General features: G+C 37.0%; 1 protein-coding gene across 24 annotated transcripts in view; it reads left to right on the forward strand.

The window, feature by feature from the left end:
• LRCH3 (leucine rich repeats and calponin homology domain containing 3) overlaps positions 1 to 21,569 on the forward strand; it is a 104,846-nt gene that overhangs the window by 43,834 nt on the left and 39,443 nt on the right. For 22 of the 24 annotated variants that reach the window (XM_045583909.1, XM_045583906.1, XM_045583912.1 and 19 more), the window contains exons 4-9: positions 1,420 to 1,525; positions 3,065 to 3,201; positions 4,533 to 4,642; positions 9,644 to 9,737; positions 11,200 to 11,317; positions 16,886 to 17,034. In XM_045583909.1, coding sequence (XP_045439865.1) covers positions 1,420 to 1,525; positions 3,065 to 3,201; positions 4,533 to 4,642; positions 9,644 to 9,737; positions 11,200 to 11,317; positions 16,886 to 17,034 — 714 coding nt within the window. The remainder of the gene's footprint in view (positions 1 to 1,419; positions 1,526 to 3,064; positions 3,202 to 4,532; positions 4,643 to 9,643; positions 9,738 to 11,199; positions 11,318 to 16,885; positions 17,035 to 21,569) is intronic. The other 2 variants (XM_036447056.2, XM_045583891.1) reach the window with 2 other exon arrangements.

The following is a 21,569-nucleotide window of genomic DNA, read 5'->3' on the forward strand; positions in this document are numbered from 1 at the left end:
TGAGTTATGTGTACTTTGTCATTTCCTCCTCACTTTGAATTTGATAAGGAATGATATGAGTCATCTTCAGAGTATCTTTATCTTATACTAGGGGCCCAGTGCACAAAATTTGTGCACTCAGGGGCAGAGGCCTCAGCCTGGCCTGGGTCCTCAGCCTGGCCTGCACCCTCTTGTAGTCCAGGAGCCCTCGGGGATGTGTAGCTGCCATTGAGGCAGGAGAGGCTCCAGCCACCGCCGCTGCGCTCACCAATCATGAGCCCAGCTTCTGGATGAGCGGCACTCCCCCTGTGAGAGTGCATTGACCACTAGGGGGCATCTCCTGCATATCATAGCGATTGGTTGTCCCACTGGTCGATTTGCATATTAGCTTTTTATTATATAGGATTCTTGACCAGTTGAACTGGTATTTTAAAAATGGAATTTTTTAAAATGTATGTGGATTTTTTTATTTTTTAAATTGATTTAAGAGAGGGAGGGGTAGAGAGAGAGAGAAAGATTGCTTTGTTGTTCCACTTACACATTCTGTATATGCCTTCACTGCAACCTTGGCATATCAATATGATGCTCTAATAAATCTCCACCTTTGCTATACCATCTTCTGTCTGGATTCATCCTTTGACTCCGGATCCAGTCCAAAAATTCCATATCATAAGTGACAGTAAGCCAGGACAAGTGGAATAGGGAAACTACGATGGTTAAATAGCAGTTTGGAGCCATCTAGTAAATCCTATCTCCTCTAAAACAAGGACACTTAAAAGTAAATGATTTGCCCTAATCAGTTTGGCTCAGTGAATAGAGCGTCGGCCTGTGGCCTGAAGGGTCCCAGGTTTGATTTCAGTCAAGGGCAACAACCAGGGTTGGGGCTCCATCCCCAGTGTGGAGCGTGCAAGAGGCAAAGGCAACCAATCAATGATTCTCTCTTAGGATTGATGTTTTTTAACTCTCCTCCCTTCTCTCTGAAATCAATAAAAACATTTATTTTTTTAAAAAAAGGATATTCTTTCAAATAATTTTAACATAATTTTTATATTTTTTTCTTCTAGCTTTATTAGAACAATATAAAATAAAATATTGTCCTATATCGATGTATTTATACTTTTTCCTTTTTTATCTTTTTCACCTGTATTTTTATTGATCTGATATTGTATGCCTATCTGCTTCTTAAAACATTTAATTTTAATTCTCATAAAATTAATTAGGTATATGTAAAATGTATAGAATCAGTCAGAAGACTGCATTTTTATAATTAATAGTAAATGCTTTTACAAACTACAGAATTATTCTTGGACACCGAGTCATAATTTTTCTATAACAAGGAGGAACTGCAACCTTATTGTCCAACCTCATTTTACAGGTTGTTTAAACTAGGCAAGTTTGGAATTTTAGAATAATTGTTTATTTTGTATCTTTTTTAAATAGGATGTGAGCTGCAATGAAATTCAAACAATACCTTCTCAAATTGGTAATTTGGAGGCCTTGAGAGACCTTAACCTCAGAAGAAATCACTTAGTACGTTTGCCAGAAGGTAAAAAACTGTGAAATAATTGTTTTATTATTATTTGTCTTTTTATTTTAAAGATCACTGAGACTGATGGGCATAAGACAAAAATGTATGGAGTTACGGCCAATATTTTAGATGTAATGGTTGACTTAATATGCTATCTCTTCCATTGTGAATTTTATTTTTTCTCCCCAACATTTTTATTTCTTTATTTTGAAAAATTTAAAGAAATATAGAAAACTATAAACATACCTGTACCCACCAACCAGAAATAAAAGATGTTAGTTTTGTTACATATGCTTCGTATTTTTTTGAAATAAATTTAACTCTTAGTATTTATAGTAAAAGTCACATTCTATATATATGCATACATACAAAATATTTAATTTCTTACAACAGTTTTTATCAACTTGCAATCATTTCTCATTTTACAGTAAAGTAATGATTTGATGGATTCACTGGTCCATTGTCACTTCTATCAAGTGACTAAACTAGGAATCTTTGATTATGAGCTTCTATACTCCCACTCTAGCTTGATTTTTTAAAAATTAAATCTTTATTGTTCAGATTATTATAGTTGTTTCCCCCCCCCCCCCCCCCCCCCCCCCCCCGCATAGTTCCCTTCTTCCCAGTATGATGATATGCTGTAGTATGAGTATTTTTACTTGGGGGGGCCTTTTTTCAAACCAGACATTCACATCATTCATTCTGGAAAATTGTCTTACATCTTTTTTTCTTAAGTACTTATTTTTTAAAATTATCATACAGTAAAATTGACTTCTTAGGGGGGTATAGTACAGTTCTATGAATTTTAACTTATTTTTTAATGCAACCACCACCACAATCAAGATACCTAATCCCATCACTTCAAAAAAAGCTCCTTTTTTTAAAATAAACTCACTCTTCACCTCCTGTTTTGTTCTCCATCCCTATAGTTTATCTTTTCTAAAATGTCAGATAAATGGAATCATATATACATTTTCATGTTGATTTCTTTAACCCAATTTGCAACCTTTCCATGTTTATTTTTTTCACTTTTCAGAAAATTTCCTTTCTTCTATGTGCGTTGAACAGTGATACATTTTAGCTTATCATGCAGTCACAATACAATTCCTAGCTTTAAGGAAGTTAATAAAATATCTTGAAGGGTTTTTAACAGGAGTGAAAAGTGAGATACCTTGCAGCTCCTGGTAGTCAGGTCACGGGTTGTTTTTTTTTTTAATGGATCTTGGTTCTGTTCCTACAGTATGGAAACCTGTGTACTGCTAACTTGTTCTTTATACAGACTATCATTAATCCCTTTGTTATCCCCATCTTTCTATGATATTAGGCCTTCAACTTTCTGTAGTTCTGTGAGGAGTCATACAGCTTGCTTTTCATTAGTATTCCTGTCTGTATCATCTAGATTTCATTTTATACCACTTTGCTATGTCACTTAATCACTAAGAAAAAATGGAAGTAAATACTTATATTAAATCCACTATATTTAGCTAGAAGCTCCTGTCAAAATTGTCTTGTTTTGAAGTATCATTAATTGTTCATTTCCATTTTATCTCTTTGCAGAGCTGGCAGAGTTGCCTTTGATACGGTTAGATTTCTCCTGCAATAAAATTACAACAATCCCTGTTTGTTATCGGAACCTCAAGCACCTACAGATGATTGCCCTAGATAACAATCCATTACAGTCTCCTCCTGCACAGGTAAACCATTGTTTATTTGAAGTATGTTATGAACTTCTTTGGCAAAGAATGAAACTTTATGCATTTGTTATATGAATTTGTTTTTCTGTTGGAAATTAAGTTCTTTTAAAATAAATGCACACACTTATGTATTCATTAGAAGCCTTGACTGAACAGTGTGGAAGATAGGTACAGTGTCCAAAAGTGTTTTTCCTTTCATTAAATTGATCTCCTAAAAAACTTGTGGGCCCTAACCAGTTTTGCCCAGTGGATAGAGCATCGGCTTTTGAATTAAAAGATCCCAGATTTGATTCCAGTCAAGGGCATGTACCTTGGTTGTGAGCATATTCCCAGTAAGAGGTGTGCAGGAGGCAGCTGATTGATGTTTCTCTCTCTTATCTATGTTTCTAACTGTCTATCCCTCTCCCTTCCTCTCTGTAAAAAAAAATCAATAATATATATTTTTTAATTAAAAAAATAAAGTTTTTTCCAATAAAATTTGAGTTAATTTTTTTAAAATAAAATTTGAATGTGTACAGTGTAAATGCTAGAGACAAATAAGAATACTTAGCTTTCAGAACTAATGACTATCGGTTCATCTCTTCTTACCGGTGTTATTATACCTTCCTGTTTTCTAAAATCTTCAATTCCTTTATTTATTTAGTTTGGTCATTTGAGTCTATTTTAAATAAAGTAATTATGGGTAGTGTTACATATATATTCTAAACATCATACAATCTAAAAAATAACAACCTGTAGCTTTTTTTACTCTATAATCAACTGATGGTACAAGCCTCTGCCTAGCAACTATAAAACTTTATGAGTAAACATCAAAACTATAGAAGGGTCTTATAATCCAAAAGAATTTGTGTTTTGACTTCTGGGACAAAAGCCAACAGGTAGCAACAGAAATATTCTGTATATATAGCTTAATATTTAAACATTTCCTGCTTTTCTTTCTGTCAGAATGTACAGTAGAGAACATAATATTGATAGTACATGATTGTTGGATTACTAAAAGCAAATATAATTCATGTGGGAGCAATGCTTTAAATTCCTGACAATGCCTAACTAATAATAAGTTTATTTCATATTGTTTGTAATCATAAATTATTTTATATGTTACTTAGACTTATTAGTATCTAGAAAATAGAATCTATATATCATTTAAATGCCTAAAATAACAAATAATGTAATTTGTTAAAATTAGTGTTAGATTTTTAGTATTTGTACTTAATAGAAATGTCTTCTGTTTCCAGTATACATTAAGTAAAAAGCTGATTGTGATTAAAAAAAGGGACACATTTCAGATGAGTAACAATTTGATTGCATGTATGTGTTACTTTATTTAGATATGCATAAAAGGCAAAATTCACATATTTAAGTACCTGAACATACAAGCTTGTAAGATTGCTCCAGATCTGCCAGATTATGATAGGAGACCCTTGGGTTTTGGCTCCTGGTGAGTATGTTCTTTTATTATTATTATTGTCATATTCCATCTCACAAGAAATAAAATACACTAGACTCTTAAATCTTCCTGAATGTTTGACTATAAGGAAATGACCTATTTTGACATTATTTTTCTCAGAATACTTACATTCAGTACAATGTTGATTAGTTCGATATGGCAAATTATAGCTCTAATCAGGGTTTCTCAATCTCAACACTGTTTGTTATTTTGGGCCAGATAATTCTTTGTTGCAAGGAGCTGTCCTATACATTGGAAGATATTTAGCAGTATCCCTGGCTTCTATTTTACTCTCCCAGTAGGACAAACAAAAATGTCTCCAGACATTACCAAATATCCGTTGGGGGGCGGGGGAGGGTAGAGGAGTCTATAATTGAAAACCATTGGTCTGAGTGATTTGAATATTAACCTAGCTCTGCTCTTAACTAGCTCTGTGATTTAGGCAAATCTCTCAAACTTTTTGTGCTTCATTTTTCCTATAGGGAGTGAAGAGATTGGATTTGTTGTCACTTTGGGATCTAAAAAAAAATCAAAGAAAAGATGTACAAAAAATAAAAATAGCTTTTATTTTATATATACTAATTGATTGTCTCCCTTGGAGTTAGTAATTTTTGCTAAGATAAAGTTTTTCCCTTGTGAAATAACAGAATAGGAACATTAAACTACTATTCTACCTTTGAGATTTGAGTGTAAGACAATTAATAGGGCGTCCCGGTAGCTCTATGTGAGGGTATGCCTAAAGAACTGAGGAGGAGCATTGGCACCTATGTGAAAAATGAGCTTTAGCTAAGGGCTGAGTGCTAATCGTAGACTCTGTGATTCTGTCTTTTGTCTTAGCCCAACTTTTTTTTCTTTACTATAGCAATCATCATCAGATTACTTTAAAAACATACATAAAAAACAACAACCACCACTCAACAAGAGACTTACCGTATTTTTCGGACCATAAGATGCTCCGGACCATAAGACGCACCAGTTTTTAGAGAAGGGAAATGAAGAAAAAAAGATTCTGAAACAAATAGTGTCCTAAAATATTTTATGTGCATTAAAACCCAACATCACAGTCATAAACACATGTAATCAACCCTGTAAAGTAAACAGCAGCATTTAGAACCATTTTAGAGCTGGGCAAGCACACAGAGACCACACAGAGCCGGGCAAGTAAAAAAACTTTTTTTTTAAAGTATATGTGTAGGCTATATTTGGACCATAAGACACAGGGACTTTTCCCCCCCACTTCTGGGGGGAAAAAAGTGCGTCTTTTGGTCTGAAAAATACGGTACATCTTTCTAAGAGATAAAAGAAACCTTGGATCAATGGAGAAACCTTTCTAAAATGCAAAGTCTAGATAGCATAAATATGTCTTGTCTCTCCAAAGGAGATATGATACTTTATTTGTAATGGTTTCACCTTTTGCTAGAAAATTTAAATATAAATATATGTGTACTAGAGGCTCGGTGCATGAAATTTATGCACAGGTGAGCTCCCTAGGCCTGGCCAGCCATCAGGGTTGGGCTGATTGGGGTTTGCTAGCCAGGGGGAGGGACAGGGCATGGGAGGTTGGCCTCCAGCCCCAAGAAGGAGCCAGCCCTCGGCCCCCCTGGGAAAGGGGCCACGTCCACCACCACCCACCCCTGGTTCCCCATCCCAGTCCAGGGCCTGGAGAGGAGGCTATGGTCACTGGGTCAGACACTGACGCCGGAACCCCACCACCACATGATTCCCGGCCTCCTGCTCTCCTTCCCTTGCCACCGTGCTGCCACTAGGGCCTGCCGGCTAGTGGGGAGGGACAGGGAACGGGAGTTTGGCTGCCAGCCCTCCTGAGAAAGGGGCCCTGTCCGCCGCCACCCACCCCCAGTTTCCCATCCCAGCCTGAGGCCCAGCCCCAATTGGGTGATGAGGGCGGTGGTGGGGAGGGACCGGAGGAGGTTGACCAGCCGGTGGGAAGGACCGTGGGAGGTTGGCTGGTGGGGGAGGTTGGCTGTGGGAGTGCACTGACCACCAGGGGGCAGCTCTGAATATAAGTATTCTGAGAAAAATAGTGTCATATCATTTGTGACACTATTATATGACCACCCTTGGTGGTCAGTGCGCGTCATAGCTACTGGTCGTTCCTGTCATTCTGGTTGTTCCGGTTGCTTAGGCTTTTGTATACATAGATAGATAATTTATATATTTACATATACATAAAGTATTTCCTTGAACTCCTCATGCAACAGTGAATGAGATATTATACCTTCATATCTTTCCCACTGGGGTACAGATTAGTGAAATTGCATTGTAATTTATTCAAAATAAACAAGCAAGGCATCTAATGAACAAAATAAACTGATGAATAAAATAGAACCAACAGCATGGAACAGACTGATGAGTCTCAGAGGGGAGAAGGGTGGTGGTGGTGGCAGGAAGAGATTAACCAAAGAATTTATATACATACTAGAGGCCTGTGCATGGATTTGTGCACTGGTGAGATCCCTTGGCGTGGCCTGTGGGGATCGAGCTGAAACTGGCAGTCCAACACCGCCTGCAGTTTCCGCCTGCTGCTCCAGCCCATCCCAGCCCCACCGCGCCTGCCGCAGGCTTGCACCCAGTCAGTCCTGATGAGGAGAGGCTCACACTGCCGCAGGGGTGCTCGCCAGCCATGAGCCCTGCCCCTTGTGCCCGTTGGTCAGCTGAGCTGCGGTCCCACTGTGGTAGTGCACTGACCACCCGGGGGCAGCTCCTGCAATGAGTGTCTGCCCCATTATGGTCAGTGTGCATCATAGCAAATGGATAATATAAAAGCCTAAGTTGGGTTACTTAGGCTTTTATAGATATAGATATCCATTACCTATGGACACAGACAATAGGGTGGTGAAAACCTGGGGCAAGGCAGGAACCACGTGGAGGGGGGGTAATGGGTAGAGAAAAGGGGGACATTTATAATACTTTCAACAATAAAGATTTTTTTAAAAGATCATTGACGTTACATTTTAAAATGGGCAAAAGAGCCGAAACTGGTTTGGCTCAGTGGTAGAGCGTCGGTCTGTGGACTGAAAGGTCCCGGGTTCAATTCCGATCAAAGGTATGTACATTGGTTGCGGGCACATCCCCCGTAGGGGATGTGCAAGAGGCAGCTGGTCAGTGTTTCTCTTTCATTGACGTTTCTAGCTCTCTATCCCTCTCTCCTCCTCTCTGTAAAAAATCAATAAAATATATTTAAAAAAATAAAATAAAAATAAAATGGGCAAAAGAGCCTGGCTGGTGTTGCTCAGTGGTTGAGCATGGACCCATGAACCAAGAGGTCCCTGGTTCAGTTCCCAGTCAGGGCTCTTGCTAGGGTTGAGGGCTCAATCCTCAGTGGGGATCATGAAAGAGGCAGCTGTTATCTCTCTCTCATTGATGTTCCTCTTTATATATCCCTCTCCCTTCCTCTCTAAAATCTTAAAAAAGTGTTTAAAAAAGAATAATAAAATGGGCAAAAGATTTAAACATTTCACAAAAGAAGATAAATAATGACCAATAACCACACAAGAAGATACTCAGTATCACTAGTCATGAGAAAAATACAAACTAAAACCATAATGAGATAATACTTTACCTCCACCAGAACACCTGAAATTAGACTGACAATACAAATGTTTGCAGCTTGAACTCAAATATGTTGTTAGTGAGACTGCAAAATGATATAGTTCCTTTTGAAAACAGATTAGCAGGGTGTTGTTTTTTAAGTTAAACCTACACTTATATTATCCATTCATTCACTCCAGGATATTAAAAACATCAACATTTTCACTGTCATGATGCTGAATTTTAAAAAAGTACATATAATTTCATTTTTATGAGTGCCACAATAAGAAAAACTAATTGTATTATTTCTCTACTACTGCATAGCAACCAACCAAAATTTCAGAGGCTTAAACAAGACATATTAGTTATCATACAGTTCTGTAGGACAGAAGTCTAAATATTGGTCTCCTCGGGATACTGGCAGAGCTGCATCTTCTTCTGTAGGCTCTCAGTAGGGTGCATGTTCTTGCCTTTTTGAATGTTTAGGGGCTGTCTGCATTTCTGCTCTTGGCCCCCCTTTCCCCATCTTCAAGTCAGTGTTACACCACTATGACTTCCTCTTCTGCCTCCCTCTTCAACTTTTAAGGAGCCTTGTGATTCCAGTGAAAACCCTTTCAGATAATTCAAAATAATCCTCCTATTTTAAGGTCAACCAATTAGCAATCATATTTCTATCTGTAACTGTAATTCCCCTTTGCCATGTAAAGTACAGGTTCTAAGGATAAAATCTTGGGCATCTTTGCAGACCATTAATGTAAGGTGAAAAAAATCAAAATGTTGATTACACACAGTGGTGCGGTGAGAAAAATTGACTGGGAAGGGATGGATGTGTGGCAATTTTCTGGCAAAATAGAAATATCCTATAACATGATAGAGGTATATGTTATTTTTAAAATTTCCTTATTGATTAAGATATTACAGATATTACATGCTGTTGGTTCTCATCCCCCTATTCCCATATCAAACCCCTCCCCACACATGCCCCCATCCCCTTGTTGTCTATGACCACCGGTTAGGTTTATATGCACGCACACAAGTCCTTTGGTTAATCTCTCTCCAAAGTATATGTTATTATAAAGATGTGTTTATTTGTCAAAAGTACACAGCAAAGGTGAATGTATTTCAATGTATGTAAGAGTACTATTAAAAGTAAAAGCAAATGACAGGGGCATTGGGAATGGATGGAGGAATAGGTGAAACAAGGATGGCAGGATGTTATTTTTGAAGCTGGTAACAAGTACCTGGGAGCTCATTATTCTGTTTACTCTGTTTTAATTTGGGATTTTTCATATTAAAAAATTAAAAGAATATTCATTTAGTTCTAAATAGTTAAGTCCCTAAAAGCTATGAAAATGTTTATTTGTAAAATTGAATCTAATTTATTTCAAATTTAATTTTAAAATATCAAACTTTGCAGTAATAACTAATGTCTCTTTTTGGCAGCCACGAAGAACTATACTCAGGTCGCCCTTATGGAGCCCTTGATTCAGGTTTCAATAGTGTTGACAGTGGTGATAAGAGATGGTCAGGGAACGAAGTAAGTGTGTATTCTGTTCTGCATGCTATAACTCCTGATTAAGAGAAAATCAAATGATGAAAATGAAAAGTTTCTTAGTTGGGTTCAATTTCTTATTACATAAAATATACAGAAAAGCCAAAGGAAGGGTATAAATTCCATATAGTCATACCATCCAAAAATTGTTTCTTCATTATCTTTTTACCATGTGTGTTTTACATGTTTTTTTTTAATATGTATATTTTATTGATCTTACACAGAGAGGAATTGAGAGGGATAGACAGTTAGAAACGTTGATGAGAGAGAAACATCGACCAGCTACCTCTTGCACACCCCCACTGGGGATGTGCTTGCAACCAAGGTATGGGGCCCTTGACCGGATTCGAACCCGGGATCTTTCAGTCCGCAAGCTGACGTTCTATCCACTGAGCCAAACCGGTTTCGGCATGTTTTACATGTTTGTTACCTGGCCAACTCTCCCGCCTCTAAGGCAGTCGGACATCCCTCAAAGGCTCCCAGACTGCGAGAGGGTGCAGGCCAGGCTAAGGGACCCCTCTCACTCCACAAGGGCATGAATTTCGTGCACCGGGCCTCTAGTAGATATAAATACTTTAAGTTCATGTACATATGTATACAGGAAGGAGCAATTGAAGGTTTACAGTTGTGAATACACCAAACACAGAATTTATGCTTCTGCTATAGGCCCGGGGCATGGATTTGTGCACCAGTGGCATCCCTTGGTTTGGCCTGCGCCCTCTCACAATCTAGGACCCATTGGGGGATATTGGACTGCTGATTTCGGCCTAATTCCTGCAGGCCAAGGGAGCCTACCGGTGCATGAACCTGTGCACCAGGCCTCTAGTATGCATATAATCTCGCCCTCCCCGTTTCCCTCAGATTCATCAATCTGTTTCATGTTTCCATGTCTATGCGTTGAGCATCTGCCCCGTGGTGGTCAGTGTGCATCATGGCTACCAGTCAAACAATTGAGTGATCTCTTAGACTTTTATATATAGAGATTATTTATTAATTATTGAGTTATTTTCTATATGATCAACTATAAACCTACTTCCCCCCCCCTATATTTATAGTCATACATACCCTTCTATATCACCTAAGGATATATTTTTTATAGATCTGAGAGATAGAGAGAGAAACATTGATCTGAGAGAGAACCCAGGGATGGAACCCTCAACCTCAGTATATGCCCTGACAAGGAATCTAACTGGCTGTCTTTTGGTATATGGGATGATGCTCCAACCAGCTGAGCCATCCAGCCAGGGCCATTTTAACCATTTCTAAGTGTGCATTTTAGTGGCATCAAGTACATTCACATTGTTGAGAAACTTTCGCCACTGTGCATATCCAGAAATTTTTTCATAAATATAAATTTTCATTGGCTTATATTATATCCAATAGTTTTAAATATTTGGTAATCTAAAATGTGGAATGATATTTTTTAATATTTCTGCTATTTTTTAAGCCTACAGATGAATTTTCAGATCTACCTCTTCGAGTAGCAGAAATTACTAAAGAACAAAGACTACGGAGAGAAAATCAGTACCAAGAGAATCGAGGCAGTGTAGTAGTAGCAAATGGAGGTAAATATAATTCTTGATGACATTTGAAGTCTTTAGAATTATTCTAAAAAATGTTCTTTTTCACACCTACTCCTTTGGTTTGTGTATCTGTAATTTCTTCAGCTCTCCTCTTAAAAGACTCTCTTATATGATTGGGGGGAAAATGTTTTCTGTTGGGATTAAATTTCAATTTCTCTGAATTCCAGGCTTTCAGTTAAAATACGGAGCTTCTCTCTTTATTTTGGGAGGAAACTGTTAACAACAGTTTATCTGGATTAGATTTTTGTTAATCTTAATTTAATCAGAATTTTCTTTGAAGTACTAGTCTCCTTTCAAAGATTCTTTTTGTGGTTATTACTTTACCTCTTTTAGGAATTCACTGTTATTCTTCATGACCTTTTCCTTCATCTGGAATTGTGCTCTTCAAGGACATCTGAATCTGAGTCATCCTTATTCTGATATTTTAATATTTGTGATTTTAAATTGTATAATTGTTTTTATAGTTCATTAACAGACAGAACTCTTTTTGCTTGTATTTCTGTGGCAGGCTTGATTTTTGTATTCTACTCAATATTGCTTTAATTTGAATTTTTAAATTTTGATGGTTAGCCATAAGGGAAAAATGACTTTGATTTTCCAGAAATCCATTGTATTATCTGAGAAGAGGTTTAATCTCTGATTCATTATTTTAATTGATTTGCTAACTTTTTTTCCTACCATTTTATATTCTTTTTTTTTACTCCTGTTATTTAGCATTTCATTCATATTTTGGTAGTTTTCTTTTTAACCTTGCTTGTATATGTAATAGTCTTTCTCAATGGTTCATTTCAGCCTTAATGTCTATATCTTTGCTGTCCAATATAGTAGGCACTAGACACATGTGGTTATTGAGTATTTGAAATGTGACTTTTCTGAATGGAGATGTACTATAAGTGTAAAACAGATTTTTGAAGACTTTGCATGAGAAAAGGAATGTTAAATAATGTTTTATATTAATTACATATGGTAATAATATTTTAGATCTATTGGACAAAATAAAATATTAAAATTAGTCAACTTTTGACTTTTAGAAATGTAGCAATTAGTTAATTTAAAATTATATAATTGTTTTACTTTTGTGTCTTACATTCTATTTCTCTTGGAAATAGTTGGTCAAAATAGTATGAAAAGTGATATTGCATTCTTGGGAAGTAGTCATAAAATGAATTATTTAGTCACACAAGTTGTAGCACATTGGGAAAAAATGTACTTATGTACCTGTTTCTAATGTGGGTGTAGACCTTTTCATCCTTTTATCTATTAATATAAACTAGTAACTCAAAATTTATTTTCAGTTATATATATATTTAGAAGTAATTGAGTCAGAAAACTAAATTGAGAAGTACACTTCTTCAAATTTACTATTCCCAGAAATTGCAACTTTTAGTCAACTTATAGAATATCATACAATAATACCTGGGATTTAATATATCTCTAGAGAAACAATCTTCATAGCAAGTATTTTCTTTTCTAGCGTGCCATTTTAACTGGATTTTTAAATGGCTACTTTCTAAGCTTAAAAATAATGGGGTACTCTGAAACTTATCAGAAGAAACCAGTAGCCCGGTGCACGAAATTCGTACATGGGGGTGGGGGTGGGGTGTTCCCTCAGCCCAGGCTGTACTCTATCCAATAAGGCAGGGGTCCTCAAACTTTTTAAAGTGGGGGCCAGATCACGGTCCCTCAGAGAGCTGGAGGGCCGGACTATATGAACTACTAATTCCTACTGTAACACCTCGGCTGCGCTCACTGCCCAAAAAACCTGGCGGGCCGGATCAGACTCCTCTGCGGGCCGCAGTTTGAAGACGCCTGCAATAAGGGAACCTTCTCTCAATCTGGAACTGCTGCCTCCTAACCTCTCACCTGCCTGCCTGCCTGACCACCCCAAATTGCCCTCTCCTGCTGGCCTGATCTCCCCCCAATGGCCCTGCCCTGTCAGCCTGATCACCCCTAACTGCCTCTATCTTGGCCCCCACTACCATGGCTTTGTTTGGAAGGAAGTCGGACATCAGGAAGATGGCCGGTTGACATGTACTAATTAGCATATTAGTATAGATAGATTATATAGGATATGATTTCCTAAATAGGGTGGGGCAGCGTTTTTCAGAAGAAGATCCTCTTGGTAGACAAAAATACATAATTGCTATATCTGGACTGATAGCCAGCCATATGCATTATACTGCCAAACCAGTCATTAAAAAATTGAACCACTTTTTTTTTTTTTTTTTTTTTGCTAGAGATGCTTATTTAATCAGGTCAGAATATACACTTTTTTTTTTTTTTTTTTTTTTTTTTTTCTCCCAGAGAAATGAATTCCTAGAATTCTGCATGGGTGTGGTGTACTCTGCATGCCTATTACTTACTTTCTTTTTTTTTTTTTTTTTCCTGGAATTATTATTTTATTTATTTATTTATTTTTTGACAGGCTTGAACTACAATACCTTTCTTTATACCTTAAAAATACCTTAAAAATAATGAAATAAATGATACCTTTATTAATAGAAGAAAGGTATCATTTATTTTATTATTTTTTTAAATATATTTTATTGATTTTTTTTTTTTGCTCCCCTCCTTCGCTCCCACACATCCCCTCCCTCCCCAGAGTTTTGTGTCCATTGGTTGTACTTATATGCATGGATACAAGTCCTTCAGTTGATCTATTATCTCCCCCAGATCCTCCTCCCCTCCCTGCTGAAATTTGACAATCTGCTTGTTGCTTTACTGTCTCTGTATCTATCTTTTGGTTCATCAGTTTATAATGATCTTTATTATCCACAAATGAGTGAGGTCATGTGGTGTTTCTCTTTCATTGATTGGCTTATTTTACTCAGCATGATGTTCTCCAATTCCATCCAGGTTGCTGCAAATGATGAGAATTCCTTCTTTTTTATGGCAGCATAGTATTCTATTGTGTAGATGTACCATAGTTTTTGGATCCAATCATCTGCTGATGGGCACCTAGGCTGTTTCCAAATTCTGGCTATTGTAGATTGTGCTGCTATGAACATAGGGGTGCATATATCCTTTCTGATTGGTGTTTCTAGTTTCTTGGGATATATTCCTAGGAGTGGGATTACTGGGTCAAATGGGAGTTCCATTTTCAGTTTTTTGAGGAAATTCCACACTGTTCTCCACAGTGGTTGCACCAGTCTGCATTCCCACCAGCAGCAGTGCACGAGGGTTCCTTTTTCTCCGCAACCTCGCCAACACTTGTCGTTTGTTGATTTGTTGATGTTGGCCATTCTGACAGGTGTGAGATGGTACTGCATTGTTGTTTTGATTTGCATCTCTCGGATAATTAGTGACTTTGAGCATGTTTTCATGTGCCTTTTGGCCTTCCTTCTGTCTTCTTTTGAAAATATTCTATTTAGGTCCATTGCCCATTTCTTAATTGGATCATTCACCTTCCTTTTATTTAGTTGTATCAGCTGTCTGTAGATGTTGGAGATTAAACCTTTATCAGTGGTGTTATTTGCAAACATGTTCTCCCACACCGTGGGCTTTCTTGTTGTTTTGTTTATGGTTTCTTTTGCTGTAAAAAAGCTTTTTATTTTGATGTAGTCCCATTTGTTTATTTTCTCTTTAGCTTCCATTGCCCTAGGGGCAGTATCAGTGAAGAAGTTCTTTTGGCATACGTCTGAGATTTTGCTGCCTGTGGATGCTTCTAGTATTTTTATGGTTTCCCATCTGATGTTTAAGTCCTGCATTCATTTTGAGTTTATTTTTGTGTACGGTGTAAGTTGGTGATCTAGTTTCATTCTTTTGCATGTGTCTGCCCAATTTTCCCAACACCATTTATTGAAGATACTGTCTTGACTCCGTTGTATATTTGTGCCTCCTTTGTCAAATATTAATTGAGCAATGGGTTGATATCTGTGAACCACTTTCTTATACCTTACACCAAACAGCTGTTGCCCTTAAAACTTCTCCTCAGACCCCACCTTAGGTTCTGCCTTCACAGTTCACCCAGATTTGATTCTGATTGGTCAGTTTCTATGTCAGTGAGCGTCAAAAGCTCCACCTCCTAGGCAGCCATTGGCTCCTCGCAGTTCTCCCAGATTTGGTTCTGATTGGTTGGTTTCTATGCTAGTCAGTGTCTCCAGGCCTAATCAGAGATGCAGGGCTGATCAGTCTTTGAGGCTGCAGGCAAGGCCCTGAGAGAAAGAGGCGTGGCTGCAAGTAAGACTTGGGAAGAAAGAGAGGCGAGGGCTGATCAAAACTGCCACAGAGGCTGTAGATCAGACCCTGCTTCCCTCTCCAGGCCCGATCCGCAGCCGCCTCGGCAGTCAGTGCTGGGTTGCCATGCAGGCACTGACTGCAGGACTGACTTGCGTTGTTCAGTCATCCGTTTGGTCATTTTGGACGTTATGGACCCTGGCTCTTTATATATAGATATAATGATGTGATTTTATAGTTTATTTTTATATTTCGCCTCACTCCAAAACATTTATAGAATAAAAAATTCCACAAATGATTTTCTTTTATCCACAAACTGCTATAAAATATCTACAATGTTGACCTCTAGAAAATCATTTTAAATCGAAAATCTTTGTTCTGGTTTTGGACAGCAGTTACAGGAAGGGAAACAGTAGTCAGTATCTATTTCTTTATCTCCAAGTTCACTTTCCTCCAGTTCTTACTCTTTTCTTTTAAGTTGATTGTGTTAAGTTTTCTGCCTCCCACCTCTCAAAGAGAGGTATGATTACACCCCAAATCTAAAACGTGGGGAAAGAACCTAAGATAAAATGTATCATCTGATGTTTAAAAATTATTCTTTCTGCCCTATCCGGTTTGGCTCAGTAGATAGAGCATCAGCCTGTGGACTGAAAGGTCCCGGATTTGATTCCGGTCAAGGGCATGTGCCTTAGTTGCAGGTGCATCCCCAGTAGTGGGTGTGCAGGAGGCAGCTGGTCAATGTTTCTCACCGATGTTTCTTTCTTTCTTCTTTTTAAAAAAAAATATATCTTATTGATTTTTTACAGAGAGGAAGGGAGCGAGATAGAGAGCTAGAAACGTCAATGAGAGAGAAACATCTACCAGCTGCCTCTTGCATACACCCCTACCGGGGATGTGCCCACAACCAACATACATGCCCCTGACCGGAATTGAACCTGGGACCTTTCAGTCTGCAGACCAACGCTCTACCACTGACCCAAACCGGTTTTGGCTCTCATCGATGTTTCTAACTCTCTATCCCTCTCCCTTCCTCTGTAAAAAAAAAAAAAGCAATAAAATTTTTTTAAAATAATAATAAAAAATAAAGATTAAACCAGTAAAGAGCTATCCAAGGAAAAAATAAATATTAGAGGTCTGTATTCTAATACTTATCAATTACTATATGCTTTAATGAATTAGGACTAAGATTTTTCTGGAGACTATTTTTGTAAGTGCCCATGGACTGATAATAAAGGTTTACATAATTTAAACTTCTCATTTCTTCCACTTTCAGAATAGAAAATGTTAGGGAAAAGGAAAAAATGCAAGGTAATGTCTTTGATTAACTATCTAATTTGAATTTTTTTTTTCCTGATGTGTGTGTGATGTGGACAGTAGAACATGATCTGGATCAAATTGACTACATTGACAGCTGTACTGCAGAGGAAGAAGAGGATGAGGCGAGACAACGCAAAGGCCTGGATGCAGACAGCCTCAGTTCACAGTTTATGGCATATATTGAACAACGGCGAATCTCTCATGAGGTAGTACACATTTTTAAGCCTAACTATGTTGCTACTCTCTAGTATAATAAAAATAACTTATGGTAGTATAAATTTCTGTCTATCAGTGATTTGTTGGTTTAGGCCTTATTATTTGTTTTATTATGTTCAGTTCCAGTTTCATTACTGAATTTTTCAGATTTGTTTTTAAAAATCAGACAATAGTCTCAAATAGGGTTTAGGTTTATTTTCTAAATAAAAAGACAGATTTCAGAATTTTTTAAAAAGAATTTTAAAAAGTCCTAAGAGTATTCTATGCCTTTGAAGTAAAGGCAAAGGAATGTGATGCTTTTAATTGTTGTTCTTACCACTTTTTTATTGTTACATATTTTGATCAGTAACTAAGAATTGAACCAAACCGGTGACTTTCAGAGCGAAACTTAACCATAGAATTTGTATAACCGTAGAATTTGAGCTTAATGATATTGGAGCTTTTAATATCAGTCACACGGAATATAAATTGTTTGCCAATAAAATTCTTGGATGTCCCTTATACTGGAGCATTGAGTTGCCTTATAAAACAAACGAGCATTCAGTCCACTGCAAGGACTGTTCCAATTCCCAAAAGGTCTCAAATAGAAATAGCATTCTTCAATAAATCTTGTCAGCATAATAAAATGGCTCCACTTTAGTTTGTGTGCTGTTAATGTCTGGTGTTGGTCCCAGGTTCTGAGCAGGGGGTATTGAGAAACACTTGGGCCTTTTGGAGGAGGATGAAATAGAGAATAATCATTTCAAGTGGGACATGTTAGGGAGTGCTATTATCATTCTTTTAAAAATTCCTTGCCGAAACCGGTTTGGTTCAGTGCATAGAGCGTTGGACTGCAGACAGAAAGGTCCAGGTTCGATTCTGGTCAAGGGCATACATTGCATGCCGCCTCTCATCCAGGAGATGCTGGAGAACTCCGAGGGCCTGGACACTCTGAGCGGACAGCCGGGGGGCGGGGGGTCTCTTTCATTGATGTTTCTGGCTTTCTGTCCTTCTCCCTTCCTCTCTGTAAAAAATTAATAATATATATATTAAAAAAAAAGCATAGGTATTTAAAAAAAATCCTTTGGTTTTCCTATCTAAAGGCTTTTGAACACAATATTTTTATTGTTATTCAGAAGGCACTCTTGTATTTAAAGTTGAATATAGCTATATAAATCAGAGTCCTGCAGCCCAGAGATATCAATGTGTTAGAGGTGATTAATGGAACTACTTGTGGTTCAGGCTATAAACATCCCTGCTAGAGCAACTACTTTATAATAAAGTTAAAACAACAGTATACACTATAATCTTTTTTTTAAAAAATACGTTATTTATTTATTTTAGAGTGAGAGGAAGGAAGAGGAAGAGAGAAAAACATTGAATGGCTGCCTTCTGCACTCCTCCGTCTGGGGATATACCCTGACTGGGAATCAAGCCAGCAACCTCCCAGTACATGGTTTGATGCTCAACCACTGAGCCACACCAGCTGGGCAACAATGCACACTACAATCTTAAAGGGAATCCTTTTTATTTTCTTAAGCTCGCTTTGATTATTTTATGGTTAATTGGACTGTATACATGAGGTATCTCTACTAAAAGTGATAATGCCTATTACTCTGCTGGTGAAAAATAATAGCACCACTTCTTCAATCCATTATATTGGCCAGTTTGTAATAATATATTTTTAATTCTTGCTTCCTATTATGTATGGCAGTCTGTATGTCTGTCATAGGCTCTTTATGACTTATGTTTCATAAAGCTTTCTAAAATTTGGCATCTATAAAAATATGATGAAGCAACCCTGGCTTTGTGGCTCCGTGTTGTCTCATACACCAAAACATTGCAGGTTTGGGATCTGGGCACATACCTAGTTTTCAGGTTCGATCCATGGTCAGGGTGCAACCTAATGATGTTCCCCTCTCTCTCTCTCTCTCTCTCTCTCTCTCTCTCTCTCTCTCGCTCTCGCTCTCTCTTTTTCTCTTTTTCTTTCAAAGCAATTTAAAAGAAAAACATTTTTAATGTGATGAAGCAGTATTATTTTCGATGGTTTAATAACCAGTGAAGCCCTAGCCAATTTGGCTCAGTGGGTAGAGCGCCAGCCTGCGGACTGAAGGGTCCTGGGTTTGATTCTGGACAAGGGCACATACCTGGGTTTCGGGCTCAATTCCCAATATGGGGTGTACAGAAGGCATCCAATCAATGATCCTCTGTCATTGTTGATGTTTCTTTCTCTCTCTCTCCCTCTCCCTTACTCTCTGAAATCAATAAAAATATATTTTAAAAAATAACCAGTGAAGCTTTTTTATGTTCTTGAATACTATCTGAAAATGGATTAAGATACTAATCTATTTGATATTTTAAACACTCTGCTATTACTTGATTTCATTATAAATCACATATCTAGAAGTATGATAAAATAGGGTATGACTTGTAGAATATGACTTTTTAAAATTAAACCAATGTCATATACATTTTGTTGTGAAAATTTCATCTGCCTCTTGGAATAATTTTAAATACTAATTGTAGTGTAAAACAGTGATGAGTCACTGATGTTAACATACTAGAAGAGATTTTTGTTTATTTTTAAAGAATCCATATTTAGTAAAATTAGAATGATTCTCTCGTCAGGATTATATTTATATTTATATTTATATTTCATTTTATGATTTATATTAAATGAAATTTATATTTCATTTTATGATTCTCATGCCCAGACTTTAAGGGAGTCAGCTTTAGTTAGCCCTTTGGAATAACTCACCAAAGATATTTTAGTCATCTGTGATGTACCTATTTCCTGGAGCTAGACTAGTTTTACATTTAACTTTTAGATACACTTTTTAGATAAGTTTTTTCCCCCCTCAACAATATACATTTTTATGATTATTTTTGGTGTTGAAATAAGATTGTATTGCTTCTATAGATTTTCATTTGACAAAATACGTTGCTGTGATAAACTGCAAGTTTCTCCCTTTGTAATTTTTTTTTTTAGTATGTGGCCCATATTGCTTAAGTCAGTTTAATTTTCCTTAGTAATGTTTTTTGAAATTATCTTTACCCTTTAGTTTATAAATAAATTAAATTGCCAGTATTTCTCTTTTAATTAATATTTTGCCAAAAGAGAAATTACTTTTCTCTTTATCTTGATATCCCACCAACATCCCAGGACTATATAGATGACAAACCTGAGTTACAATTGGTGATGATGAAAAATTAAAGAAATGTCATCTGCCAAATAAATTTTTTATTACTAGAAATAGTCAAAAGAAGCTAAGTAAAAGTTAAGGCAGATTAGGTAGGGATTTCTGTGGATGGAGGTTTGTACTGGATGACCTCTAAGATCTTTTCCAATGCTAACATCTTATCATTGATTTATACTGCATGTCCACTATAATTTATATAATAGAGTGAGAAGGAAATCTACTTTTTTGAAAATAAAATAAACATTTTTGGATTATGAGTAGTTCTGTCTTTACCAAAGCAGTAAGATAGCCTATATTCCTTTTTTTATTTTTATTTTTTAAAATATATTTTATTGATTTTTTACAGAGAGGAAGGGAGAGAGATAGAGAGCCAGAAACATCGATGAGAGAGAAACATCGACCAGCCGCCTCCTGCAACACCTCCTACTGGGGATGTGCCTGCAGCCAACGTACATGCCCTTGACCGGAATCGAACCCGGGACCTTTCAGTCTGCAGACCGACGTTCTATCCACTGAGCCAAACCGGTTTTGGCCCTATATTCCTTTAAACATAAATATTCACATTTGAAATTTTTGTTATAATATTATAATATTTTTAGTTTCTAATATATATGTATATATATGTATTATTATTATTTTAATAAATATTGTTCATATTATTACAAATGTTCCTCTTTCCTCCTCCCCTCCACTGCTCCCCTCCACCAGGTTCCCACCCCACCCTCTGCCCTTTTCCCCACTCCCCATTGTCCTCATCCATAGGTGCATAATTTATGTTTAGTCTCTTCCCACATCCCCCTCTCTCCTTTCCCCCAAGCATCGTCAGTTCACTCCCCTTCCATACCTCTGATTCTATTATATTCAACAGTTAATATTGTTCATCAGTTGTTGTTTTTTAATTTCCTTGGTTTTTAGATTCACTTGTTGATAGTTACGTATTTGTTGTTCATAATTTTTATCTTTATTTACTTTCTCTTCCGAAACAACCCCCTTTAGCAATTCATATAGTAATTCTGGTTTGGTGGTGATGAACTCCTTTAGCTTTTTTTTATTACTGAAGCTCTTTATCTGGCCTTCGATTCTGAATGATAGCTTTGCTGGTAGATTATTTTTGGCTGTAGGTTCTTACTATTCACCTTGAATATTTCTTGCCATTCCCGTCTGGCCTGCATGGTTCTGTTGAGAAATCAGCTGACAATTGTATAGGTGCTTCTTTATAGGTAACTACCTGCTTTTCTCTTGCTGCTTTTAATATTCTCTCTTTGTCTTTTGCTCTTGGAATTTTAATTATGATGTGTCTTGGTGTGGTCCTCTTTGGATTCCTTTTGTTTGGGGTTCTGTGAGCT

This window comes from Pipistrellus kuhlii, unplaced genomic scaffold, assembly GCF_014108245.1.
Source record: "Pipistrellus kuhlii isolate mPipKuh1 unplaced genomic scaffold, mPipKuh1.p scaffold_m20_p_2, whole genome shotgun sequence".
NCBI classification, from domain to species: domain Eukaryota; kingdom Metazoa; phylum Chordata; class Mammalia; order Chiroptera; family Vespertilionidae; genus Pipistrellus; species Pipistrellus kuhlii.